The sequence below is a fragment of the Geotrypetes seraphini genome, chromosome 4 (genome assembly GCF_902459505.1).
Source record: "Geotrypetes seraphini chromosome 4, aGeoSer1.1, whole genome shotgun sequence".
In the NCBI taxonomy this organism is placed as follows: domain Eukaryota; kingdom Metazoa; phylum Chordata; class Amphibia; order Gymnophiona; family Dermophiidae; genus Geotrypetes; species Geotrypetes seraphini.
The window spans coordinates 212,614,908-212,632,910 of NC_047087.1; the positions used below are offsets into that span (position 1 = coordinate 212,614,908).

At 42.8% G+C, this 18,003-nt stretch overlaps 1 protein-coding gene across 1 annotated transcript in view; it reads left to right on the forward strand.

Moving 5' to 3' along the window:
* Nucleotides 1–18,003, forward strand: part of OGDHL (oxoglutarate dehydrogenase like) — a 297,827-nt gene that overhangs the window by 253,778 nt on the left and 26,046 nt on the right. Inside the window, 3 exon segments of the mRNA XM_033942954.1 lie at nucleotides 4,522–4,700; nucleotides 9,723–9,794; nucleotides 16,691–16,816. Of these exon segments, the coding sequence (XP_033798845.1) occupies nucleotides 4,522–4,700; nucleotides 9,723–9,794; nucleotides 16,691–16,816 (377 nt within the window).

Sequence of the window (18,003 nt, forward strand, 5' to 3'; positions counted from 1 at the left end):
TGGGATCTCTCCAGTTTTTAGGGATAGGTTGCATATTTGTCGAAGTGGCTCAGCTATTTCGTTCCTTAGTTCCTTGAGTACCCTTGGGTGAATGCCGTCCAGACCTGGCAATTTGTCGCACTTTAGCTTGTCTATCTGCCTGAGGACATCCACCTTGCTCACCTCTAGTTGGACCAGATTTTCATCCTGATCTCCTTTTCCAATCTCCTCGGGTTCCGGAATGTTGGTTGTGTCCTCCATTGTGAAAACTGACGTGAAGAACTCATTTAACCTGTCCGCTATCTCCTTTTCTTCTTTTACCACTCCCTTTCTGTCTCCATCATCCAAGGGTCCTACTTCCTCCCTAGCTGGTTGCTTCCCCTTGACATACCTGAAGAATGATTTGAAGTTTGTTGCTTCCCCTGCCAGTCTTTCTTCATATTCTCTTTTTGCTTTCCTAACCTCTCGGTGACACTCCTTTTGGTGTCTTTTATGCTCCTTTTGGTTGTCTTCTGTCTGGTCCTTTTTCCATTTTTTGAATGATGCCTTCTTATCGCTTATGACCTTTTTCACTGCATTTGTTATCCACACTGGGTTTTTTGTTCTATTTTTCTTGCACCCTTTCCTGAACTTGGGGATGCACAGGTTCTGTGCTTCGTGCACCGTGCCCTTGAGTAGGGTCCAGGCCTTTTCTACGGACTCTATCTTCCTTGTGGTATCGATGAGTTTCTTTCCCACCATTTTCCTCATGGCATCATAATTCCCTTTTTTGAAGTTGAGTGCTGCCGTTGTGGTTCTTTTCACCTTTGATGGCCCAATTTCTAGCCTGTACTGGATCGTGTTGTGATCGCTGTTTCCTAGTGGGGCTATTACCGACACCTCCTTAGTGGGTCCCCCTAGTCCGTTGAAGATTAGGTCAAGAGTGTACTTTGAACAACACTTGCAAACACAGTACAAAAAGTGATTGGCTCACTATAACTACAGCATTTCAGCTTTTATCACTTGAAATGTGAAGTAGAGAATGACACGGGGAAAAAATCTGTCCCCGTCACTGCCCCGTCACCGGACCACTGTCCCTTAACCGCTCTGTCCCCGTCCCCAACGTCCCCTTCACCGGCCCGTCCACGCAGCATCCACCCTTTCCTCTGGCATCCCTTGTGCAATCCATGCATCTCCCTCCCCCTTACCCAACATTTTGTTCGCTTTCCTTGAGGCTGCGGCGCACTGCGCCGACGCCTTCAATGTTGCGTCCACCATCACTCCCAGGTCTCTTTCAAGGTTGCTCACCCCTAGCGGTGATCCCCCCATCTTGTAAGTGAACATCGGGTTCTTTTTCCCAATATGCATGACCTTGCATTTCCCTATGTTGAAGCTCATTTGCCACTTTTTGGCCCATTCTTCCAGTGTTGTCAGATCTTTTTGGAGGTCTTCGCAGTCCTCCATGGTTATGACCCTGCTGTATAATTTAGTGTCATCCGCAAATTTAATAACCTCACATTTTGTTCCCGCCTCCAGGTCGTTAATAAATATATTGAACAGGAGCGGTCTCAGCACCGACCCCTGTGGAACTCCGCTCGTGACGCTTTGCCAATCTGAGTAATGGCCCTGTACTCCAACCCTCTGTTTCCTGTCCGCCAGCCAGTTTTTGATCCATCGGTGGACCTCCCCTTGCACCCCGTGGTTCCATAGCTTCCTTAGCAGTCTTTCGTGTGGTACCTTGTCAAAGGCTTTTTGGAAGTCAAGGTAAATGATGTCTATGGATTCCCCTCTATCCACCTGGCTGTTCACCCCCTCAAAGAAGTATAATAAGTTCGTGAGGCATGATCTGCCCTTGCAGAAGCCATGTTGGCTCGACTTTAGTTGCCCATTGTTTTCGATGTGCTCCCAAATGCTGTCTTTAATCAGCGCTTCCATCATCTTTCCAGGGACCGAGGTCAAGCTCACCGGCCTGTAGTTTCCAGGGTCTCCCCTTGAGCCTTTCTTGAAGATGGGCGTGACATTTGCTATTTTCCAGTCCTCTGGGATCTCTCCAGTTTTTAGGGATAGGTTGCATATTTGTCGAAGTGGCTCAGCGATTTCGTTCCTTAGTTCCTTGAGTACCCTTGGGTGAATGCCGTCCGGACCTGGCAATTTGTCGCACTTTAGCTTGTCTATCTGCCTGAGGACATCCACCTTGCTCACCTCTAGTTGGACCAGATTTTCATCCTGATCTCCTTTTCCGATCTCCTCGGGTTCCGGAATGTTGGTTGTGTCCTCCATTGTGAAAACTGACGTGAAGAACTCATTTAACCTGTCCGCTATCTCCTTTTCCTCTTTTACCACTCCCTTTCTGTCTCCATCATCCAAGGGTCCTACTTCCTCCCTAGCTGGTTGCTTCCCCTTGACATACCTGAAGAATGATTTGAAGTTTGTTGCTTCCCCTGAAAGTCTTTCTTCATATTCTCTTTTTGCTTTCCTAACCTCTTGGTGACACTCCTTTTGGTGTCTTTTATGCTCCTTTTGGTTGTCTTCTGTCTGGTCCTTTTTCCATTTTTTGAATGATGCCTTCTTATCGCTTATGACCTTTTTCACTGCATTTGTTATCCACACTGGGTTTTTTGTTCTATTTTTCTTGCACCCTTTCCTGAACTTGGGGATGCACAGGTTCTGTGCTTCGTGCACCGTGCCCTTGAGTAGGGTCCAGGCCTTTTCTACGGACTCTATCTTCCTTGCGCTGTCGTTGAGTTTCTTTCCCACCATTTTCCTCATGGCATCATAATTCCCTTTTTTGAAGTTGAGTGCTGCCGTTGTGGTTCTTTTCACCTTTGATGGCCCAATTTCTAGCCTGTACTGGATCGTGTTGTGATCGCTGTTTCCTAGTGGGGCTAGTACCGCCACCTCCTTAGTGGGTCCCCCTAGTCCGTTGAAGATTAGGTCAAGAGCGTACTTTGAACAACACTTGCAAACACAGTACAAAAAGTGATTGGCTCACTATAACTACAGCATTTCAGCTTTTATCACTTGAAATGTGAAGTAGAGAATGACACGGGGAAAAAATCTGTCCCCGTCACTGCCCCGTCACCGGACCACTGTCCCTTAACCGCTCCGTCCCCGTCCCCAACGTCCCCTTCACCGCCCCGTCCACGCAGCATCCACTCTTTCCTCTGGCATCCCTTGTGCAATCCATGCATCTCCCTCCCCCTTACCTTCACAGCACATTTTAAGTTTTCAGTCTTGTTAAAAGCCACCGGAGTGTTTGTGCAGTCACATGCGTGTGTGGGCGGAAGCTTATCCTCTGGCGCAACCGGAAGTTGCATCAGAGGAGAAGCTTCCGCCCACACACGTGCGACTGCACATACGTGCCGGCGGCTTTAAACAAGATTGAAACCTTAAAGCACCGCGAAGGTAAGGGGGAGGGAGGGAGGGATATAGATTCAGTTGGGTAGGTAGGAAGGAAGGAGGGGGGCTGTGCGTGAACGGTGACCACGTGCGTTCCGTCCCTTAACTGTGGGGACAAGGCCATTCACTCCACGGGGCGGTTGATGGCCTTGTCCCCGTACCTATGGTGAGCACCTTTCCCCCCTCTACCATTTTAGCTGGTTAACTGCGGCTATTCATGGCTAGCCGCTGGTAACATCCACCGTGACATTCTGTAATGTGAAGGTCTTGTCCAGGTTTGTTATATAGACTTTGGAATGCATAAATATTCCTAGATTCCTGTTGTATATTATGTTTAGCAGCATATCTGTGGCTGGTGTGAAACTTTGGAATGCCCTGCCTGGCATTCTGCAATTTTGTGCGGGGAAGATCAATTTTAAGAAAATGTTAAAAACAGCTTTTTGCCAATGCCTTCCTATGATAACGTTTCAGTAGTCTCTTCAGTTTCAAGATATACCCCCTCTTTTACAAAGGTGCGCTAAGCTTTTTAGCACACGCTAAACGCTAATGCGTGCATGTTATCCTATGGACGCGTTAACGGTTAGCGCACGCATTGATTTAGCGCATGCAAAATCTGCGCTAAAATGCTTAGCACGCCTTTGTAAAAGAGGGCCATAGTGTTAAGAATATTTTTGCCTTGAATTTAATATTCAATGCTTTTCTGCATTTTAATTGTCAAATTATGATTTGAAAATGCCTGTATTGATATTATGATTTAATAATATTTGTTTTTGATATTGTATTATTTTTCCCTTGGGGAATGGGAAATTTATGTTTGTCCATTGCTTGTATCATATGTTTAGCGACTAAAGGGTGACCAGGCTAATATGTATGTAACCAATGTGTAAACACCTAGGGCTCCTTTTATCAAGCCGCACTAGCAGGGTTAGCGCGCACAACTTTTAATAACATGCTAACCCCCCGCACTGGCCAAAAAACTACTTAACCCTAACCCTAACCTTAACCCTGCTCAAGGCAAGCGTTAGCGGTTAGCGCGACCGGCTATTACGCTCGTTAAACCGTTAGCGCGGCTTGATAAAAGGAGCCCATAGTTTTATGCAGTATATAAATGGTTAAATAAATAAATCTTTAACAGAAATATATTTATTTTTGCTTCATATTTAGGTTTTGAACTTGGGTTTGCAATGGCAAGTCCCAATGTACTGGTGTGCTGGGAAGCCCAGTTTGGTGATTTTCACAACACTGCACAATGTATTACAGACCAGTTTATCAGTTGCGGTGAGGCCAAGTGGGTGCGGCACAATGGGATTGTATTACTTCTACCTCATGGAATGGAAGGCATGGTAAGGCTACTATACAAAATGCATAGGAAGACCCTCATATTGTAAATACTGTAAAGTATGTATTTCTCACTAAAGTTTGTCCTACCCATACTTTGAATGTACCACTACTACTATTAATTATTTCTATAGTGCTACCAGACGCATGCAGCGCTGTACAGAGTCAACTCTTGTAACCCATTCTGGGATCCTTTTGGGAGGATGGGCTAAATTAGTGAATAAATAAATAAAGTAATCAATGTTGCAGAACATTTAAAGCACCAACCAAGGGAAAATGTTAGTTTTGGGAGAGCACAAGGGTATTTATTTTTTAGAGTTCATGAAAGTAATGACCATATTTAACAAACCATTTTCTTTCAGGATTTGTGTAACGAAGTAGGAAGACCCATATGATTGTCTAAAAGTGGACTTAGGTTTCATTTTATATTTGCCTATATAGTACATTTAGCAAAGGACAATTATTAAAATCAAACTTCAAAAAGGTATTTATATAACAAAAGATGAGTTGGTATACATGGATAAATGGGAAACGAAGACATGGAAAAGTAGATAGATTTTGAGAAGAAAGCAGAAAAATTGAAGAAAGTTGAATGTTAAAAGTTAATGCTAAAGATTCTATGCTATAGTTCTCACTATAGGTGGTCTCACAAATTTTATGTGAAAAAAATTCAATTACCTGGATGGTATAACATATGAATTCTCAGTCCAACATCCGAATATCCAATTTCTCAATTTTATTTTAGAGAATCAAACTATATAATTGTGCCAATATTTTTATATGGAAGAAAGGCCTCAGAAACACCTCCTCCTTGATAATAGATTTATATCTGGCAGGAATTACAGTGTAAAATATTCCTCACCAGCCTTAATTCATTCTTATTTTTATAAATGCATTAATTATTATTTTTTCTTCTCCATTAGAATATTTTGACCATTCATCTTTAGTATCAAAAAGATAAATATATAATATATTGTTTAAACGATGAATTTCATACTTAAATTCATCTCAGCTTTGATTTGACTTGGGAGCTACGGAAATTAGGGTGAGTCAGATGACAGTAGCAGCATCTTTGATACTCGGATGTTGGACTGAGAATTCAAAGATGGATGTATGGCAGAAAGTGAAGGAGAGAAAAACAGCAAATGGATAAGGTGGCCCTGGATACACAGTTAAGAGCACAGTCAGAAGTAAGTACAGCCAGAGACTGGGAAAAAAATGGTTTGAAAAACAATCACCAGACAACAAAGGTAGGAGAATGATTTTATTTCCAATTTAGTGATTGAATTGTGTCTTGGAGTATTGTATTCAGTTTTGGAGACCGCGTTAGCGTTTAGTACACACTAATATTTAAGCATGCTAAAAAGCATGGCACATCATAGTAAAAGGAGCCCTTAGCCTGTGTTTTAGATTTCAACCCCTTAATGTGATTGAGTTTGACACCCGTGCTCTAGAAGACTGATATGGAGAGCCTTCTCTGGAGGAGACCACATTTCTTGAAGCCCATAGAGATAGGCTCCCCAACCCAGTATGGAAGAGTCCATGATGAGCAGCTTTTGGTGAGGAGGGGGTTGAAAAGGAAAGTTTCTGGTGAGATTGGACAGAACCATCCACCAGTGGAGGGATTGTCAAAGGTTTATGGTTATCTGTATTATTGCATGAGAGAGATACAGTGACCTGTGACCACTGTGACAAGAGAGTGCATTGGGGAATTCTTAGGTGGAAACATGCAAACAGAGTGACGTGAATTGTTGAGGCCATGTGACCCAGGAGACATAACATTTGCAGTGCCATTATGCGTTGCAGGGAGTACACTTGCTGGCACAGGTGAAGGAGAATATCAACTCTCTGCTAGGGTAGAAAAGCTCAACTTTGAGTGTTGTCCAAAAGAGCTCTGATGAATTCCAAGGTCTGCGTCAGTAGGATATGTGACTTTTGATAATTCACTGCAAATGCTATTAGTTTCAATAGATGAACTGTGGAGTTGATGCCATGCTGAGCTTGTGATGATAGGGCCTTGATCAACCAGTCATCTAGATAGGGGAAGGTGTGAAACCCCCATGAGTGTTGAGTTGCAGCTACTACTACCAGATATTTTGTGAACATTCTCAGTGTTGACGCTAGTCCTAAGGGCAAAACTCTGTACTGGAAGTGTCAAGAACCTACTCGGAAGCAAAGATATTTTTTATGGGCAGGTAAGATTGAGATATGAGTCTAAGCTTCTTTGAGGTCTAGAGAGCAAAGTCAATCATTTTTCTCCAATAGTGGTTAGAGGGTTCCCAGAGAAACCATGCAAAACATATCCTTCACTAAGTATTTGTTGAGCGCATGGAGGGCTAGGATTGGGTAGAGACCTCTATTTTTCTTCGATATCAGAAAATACTTGGAGTAGAACCCTTGATCACTCTCTTGTAGAGGAACTTGCTGTATTGTATTGAGCTGGATAAGGACTGAGAGTTCCTGGTGAAGGAAAGTCATCTGGAGGTATTTGAAAAGAGACTTTCTTGGAGGGTGGTTCGTAGGTATTCATAGTAGGCGTAGGGCATAATCCTGAGCTACTACTTGGGACACCCATTGATCCGATGTTCTGAGAGCCCAGCTTTGGTGAAAGTGATGAAGTCTGCCCTCTATTGGAAGATCTGGAAGGATATCAATTAAGGTATTGGCAATGTTTTCTAGAAGGGAGCAAAACGATGACTGTTGCTTGGACTGATTGAGAGTGTGATTTCTGTTGTCTCTGCCTAGGACATCTCTGGTTGGTGGAGTATGTAGATGTGAAGGCTGATGGTATCAGTGCATGGAAATGTAGTATGAAGAACACCTGGACATATTAGAGTGTCTGCAAAATGACTGAGTTGGTTATGATGACTGACTCTTAGACAATGTTGTCATATGAGGAGTGTGTGGCGCAGTGGTTAGAGCTACAGCCTCAGCACCCTGGGGATGTGGGCTCAAACCCTGTGCTGGGCAAGTCACTCAGCCCTCCATAGCCCTAGGTACATTAGATAGATAGTGAGCCAGCCGGGACAGATAGGGAAAATGTTTGAGTACCTGATTGTAAAACCGCTTAGATACCCTTGATAGGCGGTATATAAAAACCTGATATAGTCATGATATTTTTTAATTTTCTCATTAGCCTCTTCTATACGACCACCAAAGAAGTTATCACCCTTGCATGAAATACCGGCGAGACGTTCCTATACTGAAGTGTCTAAATCAGAGAATCAGAGCCAAGCAAGCCTGTGCATTGCAATAGCCACTGAAGAGGTTCTTGAGGTGACTTCAAATGCATCAAAAGTGGTTCTGACAATGTATTTTTTGGAATTCAAGAACTTCTTAACAAGATGGTGAAATGACTTGTGCTGGTCTGAGGGAAGGTGTTGTTCAAAGGTTGGCAATTGCTTTACTAAAGACTTCAAATAAAAGGTAATGTAGAAATAGCAGTCTAGTATCCTGTTAGTAAGCATAGATGCCTTGAATATTTGCTTGCCAAATCTATCTAGGGTTCTGGGTTCTCTGCCAGGTGGAGTGTTAGCATATGTGCGAGAGCTGTTAGCATGCTTTAGGGCAGACCCAACTACAAGAGACAGATGTTGAAGTTGAGGTTTATCAAACCCAGGCTAAGTTTGAATTCTGTAGAGAGTCAAGCTTATGAAGAGTAACTGGCACAGTAAAAGATGTCTCCTAGTTCTTAAAGAGAGACACCTTGGAGTTGATCTTGTATTGATGGTGCCTGTACCAGTATTGGCAAAGGTACAGTTGGCACTTGTACTGGATGTTGAGGCATTAGGGACCTTGATTTTGAGGGACACTTATGAGGAGACACCAGCTGAAGAGATGGTGATCGGTTGTCTTTGTATCGATGCTTAGATTGCATCAAAGCTGGGGAAGATGCTGAGGCATGTCTGGTAGGTGAGACAGGTTTGTGCTTCTTAATTCTCTTACAAGACTCTCTCAATGCTGGCAGCACTGATGATGGAGATTCTGTGCTATGGCATCTACTCAGGTCATGCAGGAGTCAATGTTGTAGTAGATTGAGGTTGAGTGTTGAGATCGAAATCTCCAGCCTTGGTCGATGCTTTTGAAGTCAAGGGGAAAACTGTTGACATGAAATCAAAAGGCTCAACGGCCTGGGGAGCTCGAGTAAAACTTATTCCAAAAATGGTTCCGCGCTCTCAGAATGAATAAAGGTTTGGGGGGATGGAGGCAAAGATCCAAAATAAAAAAAGTAACAAAACTTAAAAATGGGTAGAAAAGAAATAAATAACAAATAATGATAAAACTGAGGAAAAAAAAATAAAGGGAAGACAGCAAAAAAGGCAAAGATTTGAAGCACTGAGAACTCTGAAAAACACAGCTTCTCAGCTCTGTGGAAACTGAGAACTGCAAGTCCCATGAGTCAATGTTGGGTGGGAAGGCACCAGTAAGCATGCGCTATAGGCAGGACTAAAATTTAAAAGTGACAGTATACTTATTGACTGTCCTTACTGTCTTCAGAGAAATGTATTAATCTGTCATCATATACTATTTTACTATGTTACTATTCTATATTCTAGAAAAGTAATACATCTTAAATGTTTCCCTGTCCACAGCTCTACTTGCTTTAGGTCATATATAATTCCCCCTGTTCAAAAACACCTTGTTTGTAAAAGATTTGAGTTTTGGAGGACAGCTGCTTAATCAGATTCCTGCAAAAATACAGTTTTACCCTTCCTCCATTTATATATATTTAAGTGATGACATGTATAATTTGAAAATTGCATCTTTCACATTCTTGTAATGGTACTCTTTTTAACATATTTGTTTATAAAACTGATGTTCATGTTGTACATGGCATCAAATATACAGTATATGCTGCTATTTTATTTTATAAAAGGCTTTGTGTGTGTTCACCAAGCCTTTTATAAAGTACTAGTGTAGCTTTGAATACACAAACCTGAACATTCATTTTCTTATCTAGATGACCTATACTAAGTTTTCCCCAGTGGTGATTAAATCCTTGTTTCTCTCAATTGATGTAATTATAGGGCCCAGAACATTCCTCAGCTCGACCTGAAAGGTTCCTGCAGATGAGCAATGATGACTCTGATGCTTATCCTGTAAGTAAATTGCTTAAAGTAAAGTACTCACTCTCTCTCTTTCCTGTCTTTTTCTCTGTCTATATTCATTTTAGGATGAGGAAATGTTATTACTGCAAAACAGTACTCAAGTTGCTGTGCTGTGTTGATTCATAATGGATGATAAGTCTTCCTTTATTAACTAATGAATTACAGCAAGGTTGGGCACTTAGGTCCTTGAGAGCTATGAACTGGTCAGGTTTTCTGAATAACCATAGTGAATACGCATGAGATAAATTTGCATGCTGTACCTCCAAAGTAGAGAATGGCACAGGGACAAATTTGTCCCCGTCCCTGCGGGATCTCAATTTTCCTGTCCCTGTCCCTGCCCCATTCCCGCAAGTTCCATCTTAACCGCACAAGCCTCAAACACTTAAGATTTTAAAGTGTTCAAGGCTTGTGCAGATAAGGACAGAGCTTGCAGGAATGGGGCAGGGACAGGGACAGAACTTGCAGGGATGGATCTGGGAAATGGAGTTCCCGTGGAGATGGGAACAAATTTGTCATTCTCTAAGTCTACAAATCTATCTCATTCATATTCATTAGAGTCTTCTGAAAACCTAATTGGTTGGTGACATCCAAGGACTGGAGTTCCCAACCCTAAATTTTAGTACAATATAATCCATCCATTGGCATGGACAGACTTGGGTTTGGGAGCAATCATGACTCTTGTTAAGAGAAGATTTTGTGAAAGATACAACATACTGTGTGCCCATTTTGTATCGACTGATCTGCTGTGCAGCACAGTTGTCTCAAAGCAGGTTTATTTCTGCCTCACTGTAAAGGAAGAATGAGCACTAAACTATACCAAATCAATTTTCCAAAAAGTAAATATAGAAACAGAAATCATTGTTTTAAATTTATTTGTATGATCTATGCATAGTAGTGTCAAAATGACTCATTGAGGCCTATGCTATGTTTAACATGTGTGGACGTTATGCATAATTTAAAAACAAAATGCTAATCAGTAAGGCATGATAAGACAGGCTCCCAACACATTAATGGATAAGCACTAAAAGTAATGTTGATCTGCATTGAACTTGGTGTAGATGCGTTTGGGTAGAGTGCAGCAGAGTCTTATTTACATATGTACTTGATAAAATGCATACATTCATTCATGCTTTATGTGTGAAAATTTATATCTTCTCCCGAGTAGATATAAATATCCATAGCTTCACTTCTGCCCTGATTTAAGTAGGATTCATGCTTAAATTTTATAAAGACACACACACACACACAACTATGTATCTTTATAAAATAGATTTGTTATAAAATTACCCTTTAATTCAGTGATTCTTCAACCTGTCCTAAGGGTCCACCAGCCTGTTGGGTTTCAGGATATTCCTAATGAATATGCGTGCAACAGATTTGCATGCCTACTAACACCCTTATAGGCAATTCTCTCTCATGCATATTCATTAGGAACATCCTGAAAACCCAACTGGTACCCCAGAACAAGTTTGAAAACAATTGCTCTATACTGCTCTTTGTAGCATCATAGCTGCATTGCTGGAGTCAAATTTGAATCTTAAAGCTGTATTAATAGGTTGGTGGGAGTTTTTCTATACTGGAGTTGTTGATTTGGAATGTGCTTAATATATAGGTTTATTTTGCCATATTTGAAATAGCTTAGGGGGTCTTGGTTGAAGTGACTGAATGAGAAAATAAATTTTACTGTGCCTTTGATAAATATTTTAGCATAGCACATTAAGGTTAGGTTTAATGTGTTTGTAAACATGTTACCAAATTGTGTAGTAAAACTTATTAATGTGAGTTTTAATGGCTATCACTTCCTTTTACAAAGCTGCGGTAGTATCTGTTGCACAGCAAGCACTCTGTTGCCTATTAAATCCCTATGGGCGTCGGAGCGATTACTGCAGCTTGGTACAAGGAACGCTATAATAATTATTATCCCAGGACAAGCAGACAGCATATTCTTACATGTACGTCATCTACGGAGCCCAAGTACAGACAGCTTTAAAAGTGCATCGCCACTTTAAGCACTTAAGAAAGTTCACAAACTGCCTGCACCATGCATGCGCAAGTATCTCACCACCCGAAGCCGCTTATGGCTCCTCAGTTCTTAGTTTTCCGTGGAGCTAAGAAGTCAAGTTTTTCAACGCCATTCAAATTTTTTGCATTTTGCCTTCCCGCTCGTACGTTATTTCTTCTTCTTTTACTTCTTTTAAAGTTTATTTAATTTTCTTTAAAAAAAAAAAAGGTGGGGAAACTTTTCCTCTCATTTCTCTTTGCGAGCTTCGCCCGACGAGGCCTTTTTCTTTTTCCTCAGCCATTGAATTCAATTTGGCTGAGGCGGTCTTTCCATTGATGTCCTGGCCGTTAACGAGTTTTAAAAAGTGCTACAGATGCCAAAGGCAAATTTCCATCACTGACCCCCACGGTTGGTGCTTGCAGTGCCTTGGCCCGGAACACTGTGTAGAATGTTGTGCTTGGTGATCTACCCTGCAGAAAGGTTCCATCAAGAGCCAGAAACTTCAAAAAGAAAAACTGTTCCGCACCTGCTTGAACACAGAGAAGACGTCACAACCTTCGATGTTGAAGGCATCAACATCGACACTGGTGTCGGGAGACATCGTTCTGTCTGGTAAGCCAGCTAAGAAGCCGCTAGCTTCCCAAAAGGTGTCACAGGTCACCCTTGTATCGAGCCCTTGATGCCGACCAAGCGGCGACCTCTCTTGTGCCTTGCCTCTCCTACATCGAGGTATGCATCTTCGAGGTCACCTTCTCCGAGGCAAGGTGTGGCACCGATGGTACCAGCAGAAAGGACAAAGGTGCTGGAGCTTTCCTTCTGTGAAAAGCTCAATGCACTTTTCTAAGTGAGTGATATGTTTAAACTTCTTACCCCGACATTGACTCCCTCGGTACTGGCCCAGCCTGAGCATAAGGTCACCAGGTATTGTGGTACCGACACTAACTCTCCAGAGCAGTATAGACGTTCTATACCCAAGCGTAGACATCTCATTACAGGTCCAGTTCGCTATCGAGGCCTCGTTCCAGTTCATCGAGGCATCGTCATTCTTCCTCCTCATCTCGATGCTCCAAGTCCAGTAAATATCGTTCCTCTTCAGGAGCTTCGAAAAGAAAACATCGCTCGTTCTTACGGTCTTCGAAGCATAAAAGAGTGTCCCATTATGCATCATCATTGGATTGACACTGGACTCGATGTCAGCATCGATCTTCCCAACGCAGTCCTTCACTAAAACCCTTTTATGACTCTGATTTACAGTCTGATTCAGCTGAGGACTTATCTGAGTCTACAACAGGGGCTTATGATACTATCTCAGAAAAGTCTCCACAAAAGTCTCTACCATGGGCTAAATCTCCTACTGAAAGACTTTCTTTCACAAAATATATTAGGCAGTTGGGCAAAGAGCTACCAGTCAAGCTAGAAGCTGATTCTGCCTGCAGTGCTGAATACTTGGAGGCCTTAGATTATGATGAGCCTCCTAAAGAACTTCTTAGACTGCCTTTGCATGATATTCTCAAAGAGACTCTTTACAAGAACTTGGAAATGCCCCTAACTATTACAATGGCTCCCAGGAAATTTGACTCTTTATATAAAATAATTTCTTCTCCGGGTATTGACAAACCGCAGCTTCAGCACAAGTTCCTAGTGGTAGAGTCGACTGAAAAAATCTACTCCATCTTTACGGTTGATTGAATTCTTGAACAGAACAGTTGGTTTGAGCTTGTTGCTATAGGTGCCTCTACTTCACATATTCAGTGCGCCTCGGTGCTTGGGTACTAACTAGAGGGCGCTAAACTGATCAGTGAAGTACTATAGAGTAGTGCTGCCCAATTCAGGAAAAAAAATTTTGATTCGATTCAGCATATTGAATCGATTTTTTGATTCGATTTTCCTGCCCAATTGGGTGGGGTTTTTTTTGGGTTTTTTTTTTCAAACATCCTGGTAGGTTTATTTTATAGCCTCTTCACCTCCTTTGCCCTCTCCTACCTACACTGGCACTGTGGTGTAAACAAAATAAACAAAAAAGACTTTTCCTCTCTCTGTTAAATCCTAGCTCACGTTTGTGGTCTAACACCAGCTCTGGCAGGATACACACTTCAAATCTTACATATTGTAATCACGAAACAGAAAATAAAATTATTTTTTCTACCTTTTGTTGTCTGGTTGTTATTCAAATAATGTTGGTCCCAGGCTCTGGTTGTCTTCTGATAACTCACTTGCCAGGATCTCCTTCTTTTGCCGTGCTAACCATTCATCTTCCATCTCTGTCCTCCCATTCCATTTCCCTTCCCTCTCCCGGAGGTCTGACATCTTTCCTTTTTTTCATCTCCATCCTTGCAGCTGCAGCGATGGACACCCACCATCCCAAGATCCACCATCACTCCTTTTCTCAACTACCCATTCATCCAGCATCTCTCCCTCCTACCCCACCACCCAGGGTCTACAAATTCTCCCTTTCTCTTCCCAACTACCCTCCTAATTAGTATCTCTATCCTCCACCCCCTTCACACCATCCCTTGTGTCCAACTTCTCTCCCTTTCTGTTCCTTTCCTCCCTAAATCTCCTCCTCTGTTATTAGACCCATTATTTCTTCCTCCCTACCCCCAGTCCGGTATATGCAAATCTCTTTGAAATCCCCCTTCTCTCCCTCCGTGTACTTAGGGCCCCATACCCCTGAAGGCCTGCCCCCCAAACCCCAATACGGCACCTCTCCATCAAACTTACCAACCCTGCTTCCCACCTTGAAGCTTATCTTTCAGAGCGCCCGTAACAAACCCCGTGGTTTTTCTTCTCGGGTATCCCGCCACCTCTATCGCAACATTGTTCCCTTGGCCGCAACCCGCCCCCCTCTGATAGCACTTCCTGTTTCCGGTGGGGTGGGATGCTTCCGAGGGAAAGATGTTGCGTCGGAGATGGCGGGACGCTGGGGAAGAAAAACTGTGGGGCCGGTCACGAGCGCCTTGGAAAGATAAGCTTGAAGGTAGGATGCGGGTTGGCAAGTTTGAAGTATGAGGGAGAGATCCCGTAGCTAGATGGGCTGGACTTGAGAGAGGTACCGCTACCATGCGGGGAGGGGGTTGCATACGTGTTTTTCACTGCATCTTCCGCTTTGCCTCTTGCTGCAAGGGGCAGTTTTGACCTCGTTGATGTCCCCGTGTCGAGGTGGTTTGAGAGCTGCCTGGAGAAAAAAAGCGCAGGACCGCAGATGGGGAGTAGAGGGAGAAACATGCTGGGCAAGGGAGAGCTAGAAAAATGGTAGACGACTGGGGAGGGAAGAGGAGATGTTTCCAATTGCCGAATGCAGGTGAAGAGGAGTGCTTGGGTGTGGGAGAATGTGAGGGTATGTGTGATTTGATATCTCTGCAGGCAAAAAGGTATTGGTTAATGTATGGAATTTTCCCTAATGCAGGTTTAGTTGACTGTTGCATATAATAAGGTTGTCCGAATGATGTATCTTGATAACAGCTTATTAAACAGTTATTATAAAGTGCTGCCACTCCTGCTTTAGGGGGCGAGGGGAGAGGGTCAGTCACCGAATCGGGAGGCCGATTTTTTTTTTTAAACAAACAAATTGATTCAAATTGATTTACCCGAAGTGAATTGGTGAATTGATTCGAATCGGAAATCGGGCAGCGCTACTATAGAGGCAGAGTGAAAAATCCGGAGTGGATTCCTTCTGCAACCATGCGACTAAAGGGAAATAACCCTATTGTCTGGAATGTCTCACCTATCTACTGGAAAAGAGCTTACCAGGATAAGTACATAATTTCTTTTCCAGATGGGAAGCCTGCTACTGACTTTTTTTTTTTATTACACTTAATGCACAGTCTTTTACAGAAAAATTGATTAAATTAACAAATATTTTGTTAATGAAGTGTTGTCTTGTGATAGAGAATAGAAAGTATTAAAGCAGTCAGAGAAACACTGAAAATGCTAGAAATAAATTTGAAATAAACTAAGATTAAAAACCAAAACTAAGGGGCCTATTTACTACATTAAAACACTTTTTATTCACCATGCAGAATGTGAGATATAGAGATATATTTTCAAAACAAATACAAAGCCACGCTAGCAGCTTCCGTGCGGCAACAGCCCCGAAGCCCTTTAAATCTCTATGGGCTTCTGGACCATTACCGCGCGGCTTTGTAGAAGAGGGGGTTAGACTTACAAAGTTGCATAGTAACATACTGTTGAAAATGCATGTACTCATATATTAATAATGGTGATGTATGTATCCTGGTATTCTGTCCACCATAGGGAAAGGCATAGCTAGCCATAAGTGTTACTTCCTTCTCTCTAGCATATCTTCTCTGCTGTGGAGACACAATTCCTCCAAAGTAAGTAACCCCCATCTCCCTCCTGTACCAGATTTTGAAAAAAGAGCTTACCTCTTGCATATGAAACACACCTAACACAGATTCACTATATACCCCTTTCCTTTCAGAACGCCGGCCATCACTAAAAACCTCTTGTGTGGTTTTGTAAAAAAATAAAAAGGGGGGAGGGGTTAGGCTGACTTCCTGGGGCAAGGGAGGGCTGGAGGAGGTTTCATGTATAGATAATTTTTTTTCAAAATTTTAGTGGGGGTGGGATTTAATGAGAGGGTGGGGCTTAACAGTGGTGAGGGATGACTTGCAGGGGGAGTACCAACTAGCTGCATTAATCTGAAGACACTGTCTTGGGAAAGTTAATTACTACAATCAGCTCATTCTTTGTTTTTATGAACATTCTGCAAATATTTGTAGCATTACTGTTAATGCTCATGTAAGTGTTACAAAAAATCCTCATTAACACTGCATAGTAAATAGGTCCCTTTATTTGTAGTGCAGAACAAAGAGGGAGACTGGCAGTGGCTGATTTTCCTGTTTCTCATCATGCCTTTATTTAGGAGTTTACTTCGGATTTTGACATTTGTCAGCTTTATGAATGTAATTGGATTGTGGTGAACTGTTCTACTCCAGCTAATTACTTTCATGTTCTCAGAAGACAGATCTTACTTCCATTCCGAAAACCAGTGAGTAATGTAATAAGATTTTTTTTTTTTAATCTTCATTTCAGATTTGTACTTTTACAGCTGTATTTAAAGATTAGCAAAAGTAAACATAAAACGTCTCATAAAATTTTGTACTTTTATTCTAGTAGCCTAGTAAACAAACAGAAATATTGATAGCTTACAATACTTTTTAAATAAGCAAGAAAAAAATGCTGTACATGAGCTTTTGAGACCATACAGATCCTTTTTAATGTCAGGATCCTTAAATTTGACTCTTTGGACACTTTTTTTAAAGCTGTGGTAGAGGTTTTTTTACTATGGGCCAGCAAGGTAAATGCTCATAGGAATTCTACCTCACCGGCCCGTGGTAGAAACCTCTACCACAGCTTTGTAAAAGCCAACATTTTTTAAAGCATTTTGCCCAAGTAAAGCAAGTGGAAAATTACTTTTCTAAAATTTCATCATATTTACACCAATTTGGCCCATAGGGTAATTAAATTTGGCCTGAGATTTGGCCCACCGTTCCTTCCCTCTTCCCCTCCATCCGGGCTTCCTGGTCTCATCTTCTAAGCAGCCTGCCGAGGATTACCAGTCGGCTGTAGCAATCCTAACACACTGCCGTAGCCTCAGCAGCACGTTCCCTCTGCCGCGGAACGTGCCTCAAGTTAGTGTCCTCTCCCCCTCATTGCATTCCAGCCTTTGTCCTTCCTCCCTCCCCTCCACACTGAAGTCTGCCTGTCGACCTCCCTCCCTCACTGAAGTCTGCCTGCCTGCCTCCCTTCCTCTTTCGCTGTAGCCTGCCTGCCTGCCTCCCTCTCCAAAACCTGCCTGCCTGCCTCCCTCTCCGAAGCCAGCCAGCCTGCCTCCCTCCCTGCCGCGTCGAAGCCAGCCAGCATGCCTCCCTCCTGTGCTGGACCCTCCTCTCACCCGGTCCACTGCCGCTGCTCGCCACAACTGCAGGAAGGGAAAGGATGGGCAAAGCGCAGCCCACAAACCTTCTGTCCAATGTCAGAAGGGCCGCACTTGGCCCTTCCCTTCCTGAAGTTGCGGTAGTGATGGCGGCAGGCAGAGAGCGGGCAAGGGGCAGGCGGCAGTCAGCCCATGTACCTCCAACGAGCGGCCCGCATACCCCCTGGGGTACATGTACCGTGCGTTGAGAAACCCTGTTGTATAGAATGCACTGACTGGGATGTCCACTGCTATTCTGT